Below are 19683 nucleotides of genomic sequence, written 5' to 3'. Positions count from 1 at the left end.
TTCCTTACTTCTAGCCTCCAAAATGTTTATGTTCTATTCAGGGGGTGGACACTTAGAACATTTTGTGTAATGATGAATGATTATATATCTTAATGCCGTTACATAGAGTTTAGTTTTGGTTGACAAAAGGACGTCTCATCGTAACATCTTGTACCAACATAATAATCCAAAAAAAAATTAAAGCATGTTGGCTACCATGATAGTTGATAATTTGCCGCCATTATTGACGGTAGATTTGTCATTGTTGAAGTTTATTTGCAAAAAAATTGTATAATTGCGATTATGTTCAATAATAAGTTAAGTTTTATGTCGAATATGTTGAGTTGAGCTAGCTTTTCCGTTTCGTGTATATTTCTTCTTGAAGGAATTTGTGTAGTGTGTGTTATGAGATAGTGATTCTTATTATTCCGAGATATTGACTCTAATTCTGTTTACATTTGTGTAGTTTATTTATTTTGTGTGCAAGAATGGGAAAAAGAATTAATGTGTATAAAAATGTGAGGTTTGTGGCATACAAAATTATCCAAAGTCAAACATATTTATGGCTAAGTATCCACTTGATCCACACCGGTAACAAAAAATTTATATTATGATTTAAAACATTACATAAAAGTGATGTATATTTAATTCAAATTTACAAACTCAGGTAGTCGTTGAAGAGAATACTCTAGATTATGGAGTTTCAATTCTATGCTTAGTAACCTAATCAAAAAGGCACGTGCGAAATCTATGAATTTGCCCTTGCAATAATTGTATAATAGTAATTGTTGATTGGACGGAAAAAGATCATATCTGTAAGGTATCAATTTGACAATTTCCATATAAAATTGGAAATAAATAACGGAAAACTGGAGTGTTATGAATTTCTAAGTAGGAGACCTAATCATTATACAATTTATACATAAGAAATTCACGTGATAATATTGTGTATTTTCTAATTAAATAAAGGGAATTATTAAAAATTATGGACGTTTTATTTTTAATATTCTAAATTCAATCATAATTTATACCAGTGTAAGATTTATGGTCAGCAATTTTTATCGATATAAAGCTGTCGATACAAAATTATCGATAATATTGATTAAATAAGGAACGTCCCTAGAAACGAGCAGATTTATAGTAAGTTGGCAGCCTTGCGTGTCATTTTTTCTGCGTAATATTGGTACAAAATATAACTCTACTGGGCTCACGTATGTGTGCGTGAGCTCAAATTCAATGTACTAAGTGCCGCCTCTTCTTACGTAGTATATTACTTACTCTATGGTTCTATTGATACTTGGTTATACCTACATCCCGAACGATGTTCAGAATTCAGAATTAAAATCAGATCAGCCCTACCTAAAACTTGGATATAAATTCCTTGAGCTCTACATATTTATTAAAAACATATTGTAGAAGTAATGAACCATTATCAGAACATTATTTTGCTAGTGCTTTTAATAAAAACTAAATTCATTTAGTTTTGAATTACAGTTTTTTATGCTAGTGCATATAAAATGTGTGTTAAAGTAGGAACGAGCGTGACGAATTTTAATCACTTTGGCATCATTCTGACAGATCATAATATAAAAGAAATTTATGTCTCGAGTAATACATATTTCGTGCAAGTACCTAACCAATTTAATGGAATTCTGAGCAACCTAATGTCTTGATCCCAGACTAACACTGGGTAACATTTCTATTGTCTGTTCTCTAAGGTTTCTTCTTTGAGCTTCTTACGTAGTATCGTAGTATATTTTTACTCTATGGTTTCTCTGGTGTAATTTTTATGACAAGTGACAAAATACCAATCAAGCTTTCGCTGAAAATATAAACCGCACAGGATCGTGAAATAACATTAAAATATCAGTACAAAACACATAAGTAGATGAAAATACCCAATAATGTTTAATTCAGAGGTATTTCCTCAGTGAATGTGCTTATAAACCGGCTTCGACGGCTATGGTTAATCAGGGGTGATGACAAAAACTTTGTTCTTTTCAGAATAATCGTATAGATTCCGGCCGTTACGCTACTAATTCGCAATCGATACAATTTGGGCCATGGCACGTATCGTATGATATTAGTTGTATACTTCCAAGCGTGTGTTCTACCAAAGTTGTTTGTGAACGTGAAGATGATCAATTCTGCCAGTTTTGTATGTAAGTGTTGTGTTATGAACATTTTCGTTACTTATGTATATTTTTATAACAGTATTTCGTTTAAGATGTATTTTTGCAAACAATGTTGGATGTATTGATTTACTTTGACTGTTGACCCATGATTTTCTTTGCTGTAACGTAAGACTACTGCACCGTTAGGATGAGTCAGTTAAGCAGTGTTTTAAAGAACCTTTTAATATTTACTGTTAGTTGTTGGAACATAAAAATTCATATAACTTCACCTGGTTACATAGAAACATAAATATCAACAAAAATTGTTGATTGATCTGATTCAGATCTAGCCTCAGCCAGTATTGATAGTACCATTTTAGTGTATATAATACTAATTTTATATATTTTATAGATATTGCAAGGAACTGTCAATACCTCATTTTCCTGATATGGTATTCCCTAAAAACACATTGAAGCTAGCTCACAAGAGTGGTGCCATTATACAGTTCAATCCATTAGATGCACTCAAGTGTGTAGGAAAAAATGAAATAATTGAGGTATCATGTGCAGAAGCTTGGCAGGAAGCAAGGTCAGTAAACATGAAATCTATTTCTTTGTGGTGGAATATAATATATATAGTACAAATGAAAAAAACAACAATAATTTAAATTTTGTCTAAGCATTATTGCAATATTATGTAAAATATTGGGAATAAAATAAAGGCTATATTATTATTATGAATTAGTTTGCTTGACCAGATTTGCATGCTTGTCTCACAGAAAATTAATGTGAAGCAATGGCTTGGATGATTCATTTTTTTGCTAAAATATTTTTTGATTTTATTCTTGTAGTCCACAAATTATGTAGGGGCAGAATGCCAAAGGCATTCTTTAATACTCAACCTAGGGTAGTGAAGAGACTAAACATAGACATATATGGTGAGGATACAAATACAGTACAAGAATTGTGGGTTTTCATTGATTGAGACAATTATTTTGTAATTTGTGACCTCACATAGATGTCATAAATAATCATGATTAGACAAATGGAGTAGCCATAATGATCCCATACAATGCTAATTATTGGGTTGTTGCAATAAAGTAGAGGAGAAATAAATTTATTCTGTTCTTAGATTTTGATAATAAGTATTTCATTCAAATAGACTACATAATATTTTTTAATGTGTACTTAATTAAATATTTTTAGGCCTGAATCAGAAAAGTTAAAAAAAGCATTTGATTGGACATTTTCCACTGATTACAAAGGTACTCTCACAGATAATATTGTTGTAGAAGAAACGCATGAGGTGATTGATTTTGAAATATTAAAACAAAGGGATCAAATATTGTTCTATCATGATTTGACACTGTTTGAAGATGAACTACATGATCATGGAGTGTCAAAACTGTCAGTGAAAATTGTAAGTATAGTTAATGATGATAATTAATGATGCTATTTTATGTCAATCATAATTTATTAACTTTTACATCAAAGTAAATGCATCAAACAAAAGCCTGTGTTATGCTCCCTAGTACTTAGTACTTCCCTTGATGCTGATACTGGTTTAATATAACTATTATGTGTAAATAAGTGACATGATGCATCTTGTATGGAATGCACCTAAGCATTGGACTTCATAGTTCTGTATATAAAATATATGATTAACTTTTTCATATTGATATCATTAGTATCAAGATTGAATAAAATTTTCTAGATAATTTTATTATTGAGTTATCTGATTGTTCCAAGCAATTGTATTGAAATGTAATACATTCTAACCTACTACTACACACATATTCACAAAGAATATTATAAGCACACACTGTGCCTTAATGCATAGATTTGAAAATTTCATAGTTTACTTTGGCCTTGTACAGCTTTATCTGAAAGTTAACTGAAGCAAAGTTATATGCTAAGCATAGTACCACTTCACCCAGGTGCTCCGAAGGCTCTGATGCGAAAAGCACTGAGATACATACCTATTATCATAGCATTGCACAAACATGTATCTATTGTGAATATGGATTTTAATATTCAATTCAATTCAATTCAATTCAATACATTTATTTCAGGATAGTATACACCCATAGTGTTATGATTTCTTATGTTTACGCGAATGTTAGACATTGAAATAAAAACTAAAAACTATTTAAACGGATTTTATCGCGGTTTTTTATATTATTATTTTCTCCCGACGTTTCGAAGACTTTGCAGCCTTCATGGTCACGGGGGGGACTGAGGTGTTGTTCATCCGTAAAGTCAAAGTTACAATATCTACCTACATTTTTAAATATACAACTTTTTAAAATTTTATCTGTTGACGGTCCGATCTACGCAGAATGAGCTCACAGTGTCTTGAGGTCTGGCAGCCGGTCTTTTGGGATCCGATTTAATTAAATGTAGAACAGGATCCCAGGCTTGTGCAAGCTTCCAACCATCTTCCCTATTGAAATTTGGGTGTTTTTAATTTCAATAGCCTCGCGAATCATCCTAGGCAGGAATCGGTGTTCTTTGGCAAGGATTTGTGGCTTGTCTAATCGCAAATAATGATTGGAGCCTCCTTCAGAATGTTCAGCGACTGCAGACTTCGTAGAGCGTCGGTGTTTCATATAGCTGACGTGATCGGATCCCAAAAGACCGGCTGCCAGACCTCAAGACACTGTGAGCTCATTCTGCGTAGATCGGACCGTCAACAGATAAAATTTTAAAAAGTTGTATATTTAAAAAATGTAGGTAGATATTGTAACTTTGACTTTACGGATGAACAACACCTCAGTCCCCCCCGTGACCATGAAGGCTGCAAAGTCTTCGAAACGTCGGGAGAAAATAATAATATAAAAAACCGCGATAAAATCCGTTTAAATAGTTTTTATTTCAACCCATAGTGTTAGTAAATTACAATAATATACAATAATAATATACATCCTTGTATTCATGTGAAATTTTTATGCAGACTATAATAATTATTAGATAATTTGGTACCAAATAATTAAGCCAAATGTACACTATCGGCCAGGGTGTTTCAAATAGAGGTTGATGAAAAAACACCATTCTACAAGACTGTGTGGCATACACCTAGCATGTGAAAACACAACTTTATGCTTATAGCTTAATAAAAAACAACACACGTGTTTTACTGCATTGTTGTATTGCTCTTTATGTTGCGCTAGGAGTATATTCCCGAGCTTTGAAGAGTTTTTATGAGTCGCCTGGTGTGTGTCGCGCATTTAAAAACACAATAGACGTGTGTGTCGTAATTAACGAATTAAAACCAAGACAGCTTCACTTGTAAGATTTTGTTTTATTAATGAAGAAATCAACCTGAATATCTATGATGTATTTAATATTTGTTCACAGCGAGTTATGCCATCATATTGGTATGTGCTTCTGAGATATTTCTTGAGAGTTGATGATGTGTTAGTAAGGTCTCGGGAAACCAGAATGTTCCATCTGCTTAATACTGATTATGTCCTGAGAGAGTACACTTTTAAAGAAGCAAACGCAAAAGACTTGAATGTAAGTAGTTTTATTTTATGTTAATTATAAAAAAGATGTTAAGAATCGCAATTTAAGTAACTACTATCGCTAATATTTTCAGTATGGTAAAATATCGCAAAGTACTCTCTGTACACAAATCAATATCGCAATAATTGTAACATGTCCAGACAATTTTCGTCCCAAGAATTTCGTCGTATGAAATTTTAAAGGCCGAAATATCCATGCATATTAATTATTTTTACGTTTTTCTTTCAACTGCGAGAACTAATCACTAACCAGACGTGAATTTAAATTCTTTACTTGTCAATACTTGTTTAGTTACCCAGATTAAAGGTGAAACAAAATGTATGAAAAATGGACCTTAAGCTATAACCTTAATTTACATGTATTTAGGCAAGCATTTCTGTAGCTACGAAACCGCGAACCGCGGGAACCTGCGAAGTAGGAAACGTGCGCGCGCACAATTAAGCAAAATCAAGTTTTAATATATATCCAAGATACGTTTCATTTTGTTATGGCGAGCAATCTCTGAGTATGATATGGAGTGAAATACTTTTTAGACCCGCCAGTTTTAGATGCGTTCAATTTGGATGCGTTGAATTGAAATGCGTTCGTAAACTGTTTACAATAAAAAAATTGTATTACAAATCTCGTTGTTCTTAAAAGTTACGAAAATTGCCTTAAATGTAAAAATTTCTTACATGTTACGCGAGGGGGTCAAATGTAACGAAAAATGTAAGAAATGTAACCTTCTGGCAACACTGCTCAGCATGATCGCTTGATTTTCAAGGGTTGCGAGCGCATAAAAAACGCTCACCCAAAAGTACGTGTGTTTGTATGAGTCGGCTTTTACCAGGCTAATAAACGTTGGGTCAAAAAAAGGGAATTATTTTTACATAAATACTCTTATAAAAAAAACAAACATACAGTCGAAATGAGAACCTCCTCCTTTTTTGAAGTCGGTTAAAATGTGACACGCACACACCACACGTTAAGTACGTGTTACATACGTAATTAGTCGGATAAAAAACTATATAATATTAATGATTATCTAGACTAGATTTATCACATTAATCCTTGAATAAGTGGAGATGTCCGTACAAATCCGGCTGATACTAGTGATGGTCTAGAATGATCGTAAGGATATGTCTGTTTATGTATGTACGTATAAATATCGGGGAAAGTCACAATTTCTTTTTTTAAAGTATATAGCTATGTATTTTAATGCTATTAATAATTCTATGGGTAACGGTAGTTGTTTAAAAATTACCGTGGTTGAGGTATGGATTGTGGTATGAGTGGCCGCGAAGTCGATATTTACACTAAGATAAACAATATATTTGAACTAGCTTTTGCCCGCGGCTCCATTCGCGTTATAAAGTTTTTCGGGCTAAAGTTTTCCGTTATAAAAGTCACGCTATATATTTTCCCGGCAGCTTATGTTCTTCCCAGGGTCTCAAACTGTCTCCATACCAAATTTCATCTAAATACGTTAGGTAGTTTTTGAGTTTAACACGTTCAGGCAGACAGATGCAGCGGGGGACTTTGTTTTATAATATATTTTTGTAGAACTTTTTAAGAGGAACAATCCCGTCATACATTATTGTGTCATAACTTTAACCGTTTACGTAGCGCACGCAACGGAAGCTCTCAAAACTAAGAAATTTTCCCCATTTTTGCAACATATTTCATTATTGCTCCGCTCTTATTGGTCATAGCGTGATGATATATAGCATATAGCACTTCAGGAACAAAGGGCTATCCAGCGAAAAATATTTTTTCTGTTCGAACTGATAGTACCTGAGATTAGCCATTACTGCTCCGCTCCTATTGGTTAAAGCGTGATGATATATAGCCTATAGCACTCCACGAACAGAGGGCTATCCAACACAAAAAGATTTTTTCATTTCCAACCGGTAATTCCTGAGATTAGCCATTACTGTTCCGCTCCTATTGGTCATAGCGTGATGATATATAGCCTATAGCACTCCACGAACAAAGGGCTATCCAACACAAAAAGAATTTTTCAGTTTGAGCCGGTAGTTCCTGAGATTAGCGCGTTCAAACAAACAAACAAACTCTTCAGCTTTATATAATAGTATAGATTCAAATAACCAACTAATCGAAAGAAAATTTATTGTGGTTTGAATCCTTTTCGTTACTCTGCACCAAGTTGTAGGTAACTATTTCAAAATGTATCGTGAAGTTCCGTAGTTGTTTCATGTTAACTTATTGTATTGCCTCGAGCTGCTGTGATCACTTAGAAACGATATTGACACTTTGTGGTTCGACTTTGGTGGTTAAAATATTATAATTAGGCTCATACTGCTCATTTTCTAAATGCTTTAAAAATACCGAATAATAATACCGTATATTTTCCTTTTTGTTCCAGATGCCGACGTCACAAATGAAGGAAGCTGATGATGTGATACCGTATCTCACAGTTAAAGAGAAAGTTACACACAAATTGATAGTCAATTTTGATTCCAATTCTTAGGTGCTAATGTTAAGCATAATGAATTTATTGAGATTCATTCAATAAACTTGTTTGTATGGTCTAAAACGTAAAGTGTTTTTTCGCAGTTGGTACTTGTAAGAAAAGTTTGCGCATTCTGTTTAATGTACTCTCATATCAATCGCGCATTATGTCATATAGTCTCATATGAAGTTGTTTTGTTTTTTATTTACTACACTACACCGAAATTTTGTTTTTGTTATTTACTGGTACCGCTTTAGGCCAGCGAAAATAGTTTAAAATTGGGAAACAGAAGCCATAGTAGCGACAAGTAATTGGATGTACCTTAATCTTACTTATAAAGCTGTCTCCTTATTGTGCAAGTATTTTTTATTCAGTGTAAGGGCGTATTCAAATTTGCTGCGCGGATGCATCTTGGCTGCAACTTTGCGATAATTTTGCCTTCAAAATTACATTCTCACAATTTTGTATAAATTCAAAACTACGTGACTAGCTAGTTACATTTTAATATTTACGTAATGGAAATGCGGCTTCATGGCAAATTTTTGTTTATCGTTATGATAGTTACAATGTTGCTAATATAATATAGGTACAGGGTGTTTTAAACATGCTTAACACTTAATGGTTTAATTACTTATTACTTGCGTATCCTAGTTATATTTCCCAAAAATATTAGGGGCATATGCGAGCTGGCCACTAATTGTCTATGCCACATATTATTTGGGCAGTTAATAAAAGTACGTTAAACACATCACATCGCGTTTATGACATTTTAAATTAGCGCAGAGAATACCATTCCACGCTAATTTTACGAAGGTGAAATGATTGTGTTACGGATTTTCACTGGATAGGATATTTACGAGCATAAGGCCCTTGTTAGATATTGCATAGTATCTGTGGTGTTTGACATGCAAATGGTAGAGAGTAATGATATATATTCACATTATGACAAAAATTGCCGTCACCCGTGTTTTTCCAACAAATTTTACTATCTACCTAACTTAGAATGCGAAAGTTTGAGACTATGTTTCGGTTATTGTTCGATTTGGTATAAGGAAAACCTAATACAGAATTAATAAATTAACTAGTTAATTCAGAATTAGGCCTTTTATAGAGGCTACTTTTTATTACGAAGAAGGAATCAGTGAGATATCTCAGAAAACCTTTTTTAGGCAAGCAGAGCCGTGAACACAAACTAATAGAGAAATAAATTTGTTTTATAACAAACATCCTGTAGATACTCTATCAAGTTATCAAGCAATTAAATTATCTTAAGTACATACTCAATCATTTATTGAATTAATCAATTAAATCAATGCACGGTAGTTAATCGTTCTAGGTGCAAAAGAAAGGTTAAAAAAAGGTGAATTATAGTCGACTATTTGCAGTATACCTATCCGGTGACAAGCTATCGGGCTTGATACAGCTGTGCATATTTGGCAATCAGTTAATATTTATCAACAGTTATGTTGGTTCTGATAGTACAATAGTGTTTTCAGTGTTTAGAACGGAAGCTACGATAGATCTTATGGTAAAAAGATCTAAGGATCATAGAATAACTGGTATATAGTCGCTCTGCTTGCCTTTAAGCGTGATCTTCAATCGATAGAATAATGTGTAAAAAGCACATCCTATTATGTGTTCTTATCGGTAAGTACTTACAACAATTATATAAAAAAAGGTATAATATATATGTAATTTTTACCTTTTAATTACAGCATGGGTAGGTAGATGTCAAACACAAATGAACGTTTAAATTTATGTCGGTGATTGGGTTTGTTATTTCCTTATTTAGTTAATTTATTATGAAAATTGTAACGGTTTTTTAAACAACTAAAATTTAATATATGACGAAGTTGGACGCCTGATGGTAAGAGCCTGGCGACAAACAGTAATACACCCCTGATTTTTTAAAATTAAGGTACTACATACTTCGCTCTAGACCCCTTTTTCGAGGGGAAAAGTTGCGGTATTGCTACCACCACTGGGGATCAGTTGAACCGTTATTTATTTATTTATTTATTTACACTTTATTGTACACCATGGATAAAAATAATGTAAGAAGAAAAGAGAAAAAAAGTACAAATGGCGGTCCTATCGCACAAGGCAATCTCTTACAGACAACAGTTATGTTAGTTTCACTGGTCTTATGGCCCATTGTTTACCCTATTGTTTCATCCGAGCATGGGACCGAGTCCCTAACCGCTGTATACTCTAAACCAGCATACCAAGCAAAATCCGCGATCATCTTCGGCGCATACGGGACGGCCCCGGGGTATGTTTCATGCACTGCACTCTGTGCACTTCGCTCTATACTAATTACTATATAATAAATACGTTGTGGCTAAGTAGGCAGTCTGGAGTAGTTTGGTATTTATTAACACTTATATTTGATAATTTCACCATGTTGTAATATTTGAATATCAAATCTTATATTCTATTTTAAAACTGAAAATTTTGTTTGCAGCTATTTGCGTGGGGAAAGGGGTTGGTCAAATGGCGACATATGACGTGAAATTGGCAAACCTTCTCTTAATGCAACGCGGTCTGGGATGGCCTCACCAGTTAAACGTAGTTGTTGGTCATGAGGCACTGTTGAAGTTACAGTTAGACGACACTCTGGTCAACCAACGGTCATGTGTGTTGACAACACCTACAGGACTTACTTTTAACATCTTGGAACCGCCGAATAACAGGTTAGTCGCAGTACATCCGTGGATGCTCTAGCCCGGCCAATGTATATATTTTTCGAGATTGGTTTCTGTGTGGGTTTTTCTTTCTAACTCCCATAGTATTACTCAAGTCTCAATGTACGATAGATATTTAATTTAATGTTCTTTAGTATTCAGATTCGATTTTTAATAGAAAATTCACCCAATTCTTAGTCAAAAATGAATCTTAAAATGATTTTTTCTTGCAACGGGCAAACGATTTTGTAAATAGTGTTCGATGTGTTAAATGAGGGATATCGAATATAATATATATTTTTTTACTATTCTCGTGTACGATCCCATGTATTGTCATTCTATATTTATAACTAGCTTTTGCCCGCGGCTCCGCCCGCGTTATAAAGTTTTTCGGGCTAAAGTTTTCCGTTATAAAAGTCACGCTATATATTTTCCCGGGAGCCTATGTTCTTCCCAGGGTCTCAAACTGTCTCCATACCAAATTTTATCCTAATACGTTGGGTAGTTTTTGAGTTTAACACGTTCGGGCAGACCGATGCAGCGGGGGACTTTTGTTTTATGATATATTTTTGTAGAACTTTTTAAGAGGAACAATCCCGTCATACATTATTGTTGCATAACTTTAACCGTTTACGCAGCGCACGCAACAGAAGCTCTCAAAACTAATAAATTGTCCCCGTTTTTGCATCATGTTTCATTACTGCCCCGCTCCTATTGGTCATAGCGTGACGATATATAACCTATAGCACTCCAGGAACAAAGGGCTATCCAACACAAAAATATTTTTTCAGTTCGAACCGGTAGTTCCTGAGATTAGCGATTACTGCTCCGCTCCTATTGATCATAGCGTGATGATATATAGCCTATAGCACTTCTCGAACAAAGGGCTATCCAATACAAAATGATTTTTTTAGTTCGAACCGGTAGTTCCTGAGATTAGCCATCACTGCTCTGCTCCTATTGGGTATAGCGTGATGATATATAGCCTATAGCACTCCACGCACAAAAGGCTATCCAACGCAAAAAGAATTTTTCAGTTTGGACCGGTAGTTCCTGAGATTAGCGCGTTCAAACAAACAAACAAACAAACTCTTCAGCTTTATATAATAGTATATAGACTAGGTGTTTCTCGTGAGAAGCCATTCTCACAATAAGTTCCTAAACTACTACTTCAGCGCCATTAATATAAAAAATCGAATGAAACATTTCATTATTTATGATGGGTGCAAAATACCAGGATAAAAAGTATCTTACGACGTGTTAATCCAGGAAATGGGAAGACGATGTCAACCCGTGTGCCAAAATTTATGCAAATCCGTTCAGTTGTTTCTGCATTTATCTCTTACAAATATACAAACATGAAAAAATTTCATAAACTTTCACATTAATATATTAATAACATAAGAAGAAAGATTAGTAAAATTATATATAATGAAGTTCTTTAAAAGTACCAATCTGCATTTCAAGATACGAGAGTTGGAGCGATGGCTGTGGCGTAAGAGTGAAGAATGTGCAGAAAACGGACGAGGGTAGATGGCGATTGACGGCGACCAAAGGAAACGATACTATCACGGGATGGTCGGAGGTACACGTACAAGGTGTATTATCGTTTTGTAAATAATAAATAATTACTAAATTTTAAGACCTATGTTTTTGATATTTTTGTAATTTTATTTTACTTAAAAATTACTATTAAATTGAAAGTTTCAAAATATACATATTAAATTGAGACGCACCATCAGAAAAGAAAAAAAGAGGTTATTGTTCCTAAGAATATCCGCAAATGACATTTTTTTATTTCCCTTTGTATACGCGAATGATAATAAATGACAGCTATTTATGTAAAAAAAAAAAATCTAGGTAATTATCCATTCCGCCCCTTTTAACGAATCAATAAAATTATTTATTGAATTACTCTGCTTAGACAATTCTACGTTATTATTCATATAAATGGAGGGGTCTAAAATTATTCTTTTAATGTTTCCAAGTTCCACATATTTGCCACTTTATTATGCAATAAGTTTGAGGTTGGTTGGAATTTAATAGAAATAAAGAACCAGCGCCCATAGAAAAAGCGGACATGTCCTTTATTAAAAATAAGATGCCATAGAAAGGTGGTTATGATTGACTACTGCGATTTTTTAGTTTAAGAAGTCGGAATCGATTAAACACACTATTATATGAGTTATCTGAGTTCGAATAACTTTTCAAATCAGTCTTACAGATGTAGAAAAATGTTCGAGAATTAAAATAAATCCCAAGTCGAGTCATTGTGATAAGTTTTTTTTTTAATCTGAAGTAATCTAAATAAATACACAGATTATTAAAATAATCAAAGATTGGCCAAATACATAGTTTCATTATAATTTATCTTGAGGTGCATCCAAATATGGTGGATGCGCGTGCGTCGTGTATAAAACTGTTACTGCAACTGTTTGCGGGCTTGTTGGCGCCTGTTAGCGCGCGCGTTGTTCGCGTGTCATATTGAGTTCATTCTTTAAATACGTTTTGGTAAGGGTTGCTTTTCATGAGGTATCACATCAACATAGCTTGCGTAACCAGCTCGCAAAGTTAATTTGCAAAGTACTAGTTTATTTATATTACGTCCTATTTTAAATAGAATAAAGCTATTTCCAGTGACTTTGACTGCGTCGGTGACGTAGTTGTAATTGTACACCGTACGAGTACGACTACAGCGCTGAGGTCCTGGGTTCGAATCCCGGGTGGTGCCACAATAATAGTATCTGGGTTTATCCATCTTAAAAATTGGAATTGTGACACCCCCGTGCCTCAGAAAGTAAGTAAGGCCGTTGGTCCTGCGCCTCTCTCTAGTCATGTCGGATATGCTGTCTCGGCCGGCTGTGAGAGTGAAGGAACAAAGTTCACCTGTGTGCTGCGCACACACTAGTGCACTAGAATATCTCCCGCGGACCTGGCTGATCTCCGTTGAGATTGACCGCCGTGGCCGAAAGTCGGCTAGGGGGATTCATTCATTCATTTACATTGAAGAGTTCGATAGTAACATGCAAAATTGTAACATGAATTTAATATTTTAGCAGGTGTACCGGAATATACTGGGTCACCGATATCCATTCGAGACGGTGAATCACACACGCAAGTGGAGCTGACTAGCCTAAACAACGCGTATTGTTTGGTCTCCCAACCTTTCTCGGAGAGTTCGTTGGTGCCTGGCCACTGCAGCGTGACCCTGGACCGTGCCACAAGAGCTATTCAAGGGAACTGGAACGTACTCCTAGGTATACCGGGTCAGGTATCAGAGCTGCATGTGGAAAGAAGAATAACAGTGGAAGGTATGCAATTTTACAATGAAAAGATCTTTGTATGTATGGTTAAAAAGAGGAAATATTAACTAATAAAACCGTTAAAATGTTTGAAGTTTGTATAATTTCTGAGCTTCATGAGAATTCATGTTTCTAACACAATTAAAAGCAATAATCTTAATTACAATAAATGATTGTTTTATCGTGGTTTCTTTATGCACTGATCAATGAATAAGAACCTATTTTGATTGAATGCGAAGGGATAATATATTAAAATGTATTTTTTTGTCCGTAGCCGAGCGCCTCAACACAGGTTACATTCACGACACAGAGACAAACAAGGTGCATCTGTACTGTAACATATTGCATACGAAGAAAAATATAACTTTCTGTCGCTTTCAAAAAACATCAGACACTATAGGATACAACATAGTCGATGGGCTGGGTGATGGAGTACACAGGTAAGTCGGTAAAGAACATTTAACTATATATATACAGGGTCATTTTGACATCGCGTTACTAAATGACATACTTATCTACTTGGAAATAACACTTTACAATAAGTTATTTGAGCCGTAGATGTAAAATAAAATAGTGTAAGTTTCTAACAAAATAAATATTAATAAAAAGTAATTTTAATTTTACGCGTCCAAAGGCCCCTACTACTAGTCTAAGAGAATTCGTTGCAGCACCAACATCATATTTTCAGTCAGAAATACTCCCACGCACACACCATCTTCGTATTGAACTACAAAATTATCAAAGAATCAGATAACTAAAACCAGGAATTTCGTGAAAATATTAGTTATTAATGGATAATTTTTGGCACAATGTCAGCAAAGGTGAAGACGAGTATGTGATTTCATTTAGTATCGCAATGTCAAAATGACTCTGTATAATATACCATATCCGCCCTGGTTTATATACTGTCGCACTGCTGGGTACGGGTCTTCTGTACTACTGAGAGGGATTAGGCCTTAGTCCACCACGCTGGTCTAGTGCAGATTGGTAGACTTCACAAACCCTCAAACTTCCTACAGGGACCTTCTCAGGTACGCAAGTTGCCTAACGATGTTTTCCTTCACCGTTAAAGCAAGTTATAATTCATTAAGAATGCACACATCATCTTAGAAAAGTCAGAGGTGTGTGCCCTTGGGTTTTGAAACTGCGGACATTTGTTTCGGCAGTCCGTTCTATGCCCAATTAGGCTATCGCCGCTTTTTAACTATAGGACTACATAATTACGGCCAATTTCGGCTATCTCCAGATTGACAGCGAAAATGTTCCAACTAAACCTTAATCTAATATCATTTAACACAAATAAACAAAGCTTCCATGTCTGAAATATTGGGATGAACCGATCGAATCCGCCATCATTTCGTAGTAACAATATGTGCGATCCGTCATCCAAAACTACGGTTTTAATTTTGCGAAGGTACATCAAGAGGTACTTTGCAGTTGTATTCGGAATTTGGTTTCTCAATATTTTCAAGCAAGGATAAAAATTGTTAAGTTCATTGTCAAACTGGATACCGATCTGACTAGATAATTTCGTATTGATGAATTATCGCAGGCTTATCGCCCGCAAATTATGTCTGGTAACGGCTAAAGATATTTTTGTAGATATTGCTTTTTATTTGGGAATTATGTTTATTTCAGCCATTAATGTGCTGTTTTGAATACAACTCGTGCAAATGAATCTGATAGAGTTCGTCTCACAAAATAAAGTAGTTTGGATCTGAAAAAACAATCAAAATTATGTATTATTATTTGTAAATATTTCAACGTTTGAATAAATATTATTAAACTATTAAGGAAAGATTTAGAAGCTAATAACGGGTGTGCTGGCAACTTGGCACATGTTTTGCTTCAAACTAAGTTCGTTTTATAAGGATAAATATTTTTTGCCACAGTTACTACGGTGACGGCTTCCTGAAAAGACATTGCGGTATGACCATCGAAGCTCCAACTGAGCATGTGTTCGGTACTTGGCGATGCACAGTGGGCGTTCAGGAGTGGGTTGGCACACAAATCAGACAGAGCACTCCTTTCCAGGCCTTAATCAAAGTCTTACGTTTCAATTTAAGTAAGTTTATTATATAATATGGATACGTGGAAGATAAAAACATTGCCAGATTCAATAAAACTATTTACCCATCGACATTCCATTGCATTCTAAAATGTAAAGATAGTATGATATATGATGGGATAGTATGCTTATGATTTGTTGGGGTCGGCGGAAAGGCGGTAGTGGTCTTTAAACATCAGGAAATACATTAGTTTCTACGTCGACTTTAAAAACAGACATTATAAACATGATACTAAATGGAATCTAACAAGGTTTAGTAAACAAACTGCCTACCCTTTTGGGAATAAATGCTGATGGGTGTATCTGTTTTTAGATAGTAAAATTAGAAGAGATTTCAAAACAGAGGAAACTAAAACGAGCACAGTGTTTGTGCAAAGGGATACTAGTTTCACGGTGATGTGCAGAGCAGATGTCTCATTAACATACTGTTGGTTTAAACATCCGAATGGGTCTCAATACACTCCGATGCCGCGTGTCGATGGTCAAGAGCAAGCGTTTTGGTAAGTTGTAATACGTAACATATTTGTGGTCTATTTAATTAGCTTAGTGGCGAAGATATATTTGCGTACACGGTGCGATTATCGCTGGGAGGCAACGGGTTTGAAACCCGGGTTGGGTAGTGGTTTAAGTTTTCGTGGTCAGGTCAGCCTGGAGTACAAAATTTGTGTCTACTATTGCAATAAGTTCTCCTTGTTCTCCTCCAAGTTTACTATTACATCATGGGACAGAACACACTTGACGAAAACTGGGTGCCCTAGTTGCAAATCTGCCTATCTTTGCGGAGATAAAGGCGTGGCGTGTGTTATTCAAGTAAGATCGGTAAATGAACAGGTCACCTATAATAAACAGTGACAACGATATTGGAAATCCACAGGTAGTGGAAGGATTTACAAGTGCCATGTTCACTTTAAGTCGTGGATGAGATTTTAAGGCATTGGAATTATCTTACCCTTCTGTTTCATCTTTCTAAAAGTGGGTTTTTTAGATCACTGGCAATGCTTATCGTAGTTTGCGTAATATAAGAGCAAAGTTGTCAATTCTCGTTTATTTGCTGTGAGACATAGCATTGGCTGCTTTGTAGCACACTTTACATATATATTGCATATTCTTATAGGTATTCAGGCGAAAGTCTTCAAACTGGAGATTGTGGCATAACTTTTTATAAGGCCACAAACGATGACGATGGTGTTTGGACTTGCCACATGGGTCCAAGAGATCAGTTAGGATTGGAAGTAACAGATCTAGTCAACGTGCGTGTGACCGGCCCTTTAGCTGCCAATACGAAAGAAGTGAATGCGACGATAGGTGCAAATACAACGCTGTATTGTCATAGTTCAAATGGAAACCGACCCTTAGATTACTGCAGATTTCTAACACCTAAATTTGTTGGTATCAGCTTGGACTCGACGGTTACAAAAGAGAAGTAAGTTTTGTAAAATATTTCTTAATTTCAATTTGAATATTGTACTGGATAGGTATTTTGTATGCGAGTTTTATGTCTATTTGTTTTAAGCAATATTATGCGAGCACTGTCGTGTTCCAATTCTGGGCATTATAAGACAAAATATTTAAAGCCTTAACATAATGACTATAGTCTAGTGCGACGCTGTGCTCTCTACTTGAAACTTCTGGCTATTGCTGTTACTGTCTATGGGCGACATCTTAATCGAATGCGTATTGTTTCGTCCCCCATATGCACAAATTGCGATCAGAATGTTGATCAAACAATTAATCACATAATGTTTGAGTGCCCTGCATTAACATCTACTGCAAATCTGAGCTGGTCCCGTGCTCTATAGTAGAAATACTAAAACGAACAGAGACGTACCAAGCAATTTATGAATATATCAGCAATACAGTAATTGATATATAAGGAAAAATGAAAAGAATAAACTTATGACTGGGCTTTGGCCTTATTTATATAATAATTAAACAAGGAAATAATATGAAGACTTGGCTTTGGCCTTATTTAAATAACATTAACAAGGAAATGATATGAAGACTTGGCTTAGGCCTTATCGTACTGAATATCATTGAAAGCACTATTAATGACGAGGCTGTGTGGGCTAGAACCCTTTGCCTTCCCAATAATAAAGGGAAAATCAAATTAAAAAAAATGTCTATGGGCGATTGCGATGTTTACCATCTATACAGGGTCATTTTTATATCTAAGTATATTTATGTCTGAAAGTATGATTTTCCCGCACCGATAATTTTTCTTCCTGTAATAGTAATGGCCTTAGGGCATGTAAATTAAAATTAGGTTTTATTAATATTAATTTTGTTAGAAACTTACTTATTTTACCTTTAAGGATAAAATAATTTATGATAATGTTTTGTTTTCAAGAAGATATGTTTATTTATTTAGGTTTTATTTATTAACGCAGTGGCAAAATTACACTATATTTATAATAAAAAAATATACATCCTTAAATGTTTCTTTTGTTTGTTCCAGTGCCATACTTAGTCGCTTCTATTTCACACCTGGTAGAGACTTAGACTACGGTGAGTGCTCATTGACGATAGATCCTGTAATGCCAGATGATGTCGGCGAATGGACCTGCGCGGCTCTCTTGCATGATGAGACACTCGAGTCTAGAGACACTATCATTCTTAATATTCGGCATGGTATGTATAAAATATTCTATTCGTTTATAGTTTTGGTATATATTACAAACGGTAAACACTAAAAGGAGTTAAGGCCCTCCCACGAGCCAATGACCTTGAGCATTCGTTCGATACATTGACGGCGCACAATTATGGGTGGAAATATGCACAGATATACGAATAATATGAACAGATATATCAATATTAGGTCTTTTTAAAAATGAAAACTATATTGCTGAACAGCAGGAGCGGAGTTTTGTAAATCGTTATTCGAAGTACAGTTTCCTTGAAGTGTCAAAATAACGCGACTCTTAAATCGTTTAATTTTGATTTTTGTGATTGGTTGACTAATGTTGAGTAGTGTCGTGTTTTTGTTTATAAGCTGTCGTGATGCTTGGCATAAGCCGAGCGATAATTCTCTTCATCACTTGGTTTTATAAATAAACTAACAATATTACTATATTTTTAGATTACTCAGCAACGTTTAGAGCGGACATATTTGGCATGGCAGGAGGGGCGGTAGTCTTAGGCTTCGTTCTTGCTGGCATAGCGTGGCATAATCGCGATAAAATTCGCAGGCGATTTGCATCTAGAAGCGTAAGATCTGACGCCATGTCACTCGATGAGTTCGGTTGTGAGTCAACTACGAGTCGAATTAGTTCGTCCAGTATGACCAGTGGCAGTTCCAGTGGAAGCAGCTCTGTTAATGGAAGAGCCTAAATACATTGCGTTATACACTGTATATTTGACATTTTCCGCGACATGTTATTGGTAAATTTAGTTAATTTAATCATCACTGTTAGTAGGAAGATTTTTAGAAATTGTATCAAAAATAAATTTATGATATAATTATGTTTTTGTTATCATTTCTGCAACCATGTTATAAACTTAATCATTTATATTTAAAATATAATTATATATTGTAGAGACTGCGTAACTAGTTTTCACAAGT

At 34.8% G+C, this 19683-nt stretch overlaps 2 protein-coding genes across 3 annotated transcripts; both read left to right on the top strand.

Moving 5' to 3' along the window:
• Positions 1-1718: 1718 nt before the first annotated feature.
• On the top strand, positions 1719-8262 carry LOC115442631 (TIP41-like protein). Its single transcript, XM_030167726.2, has 6 exons — positions 1719-1898; positions 1984-2141; positions 2506-2682; positions 3300-3513; positions 5451-5609; positions 7984-8262. Exons 1-6 carry the CDS (start codon positions 1884-1886, stop codon positions 8086-8088), a joined length of 828 nt encoding a protein of 275 aa, XP_030023586.2. The 5' UTR covers positions 1719-1883; the 3' UTR covers positions 8089-8262.
• Positions 8263-8748: 486 nt separating this feature from the next.
• LOC115442632 lies at positions 8749-19583 on the top strand. Of its 2 annotated transcripts, none has more exons than XM_037441362.1 (10): positions 8749-9717; positions 10535-10763; positions 12222-12352; positions 13814-14065; positions 14331-14496; positions 15949-16121; positions 16438-16624; positions 17239-17547; positions 18580-18752; positions 19201-19583. In XM_037441362.1, exons 1-10 carry the CDS (start codon positions 9681-9683, stop codon positions 19449-19451), a joined length of 1908 nt encoding a protein of 635 aa, XP_037297259.1. In that variant the 5' UTR covers positions 8749-9680; the 3' UTR covers positions 19452-19583. The 2 variants fall into 2 exon arrangements, with proteins under 2 accessions (XP_037297259.1, XP_030023587.2); XM_030167727.2 differs by having other exon boundaries at positions 13811-14065.
• The last annotated feature ends 100 nt before the right edge of the window (positions 19584-19683 follow it).

Source organism: Manduca sexta, chromosome 22, assembly GCF_014839805.1.
Source record: "Manduca sexta isolate Smith_Timp_Sample1 chromosome 22, JHU_Msex_v1.0, whole genome shotgun sequence".
NCBI classification, from domain to species: Eukaryota; Metazoa; Arthropoda; class Insecta; order Lepidoptera; family Sphingidae; genus Manduca; species Manduca sexta.
Note: the sequence above shows the minus strand (reverse complement) of the source record. Positions and strands in the feature narration are given on the sequence as shown.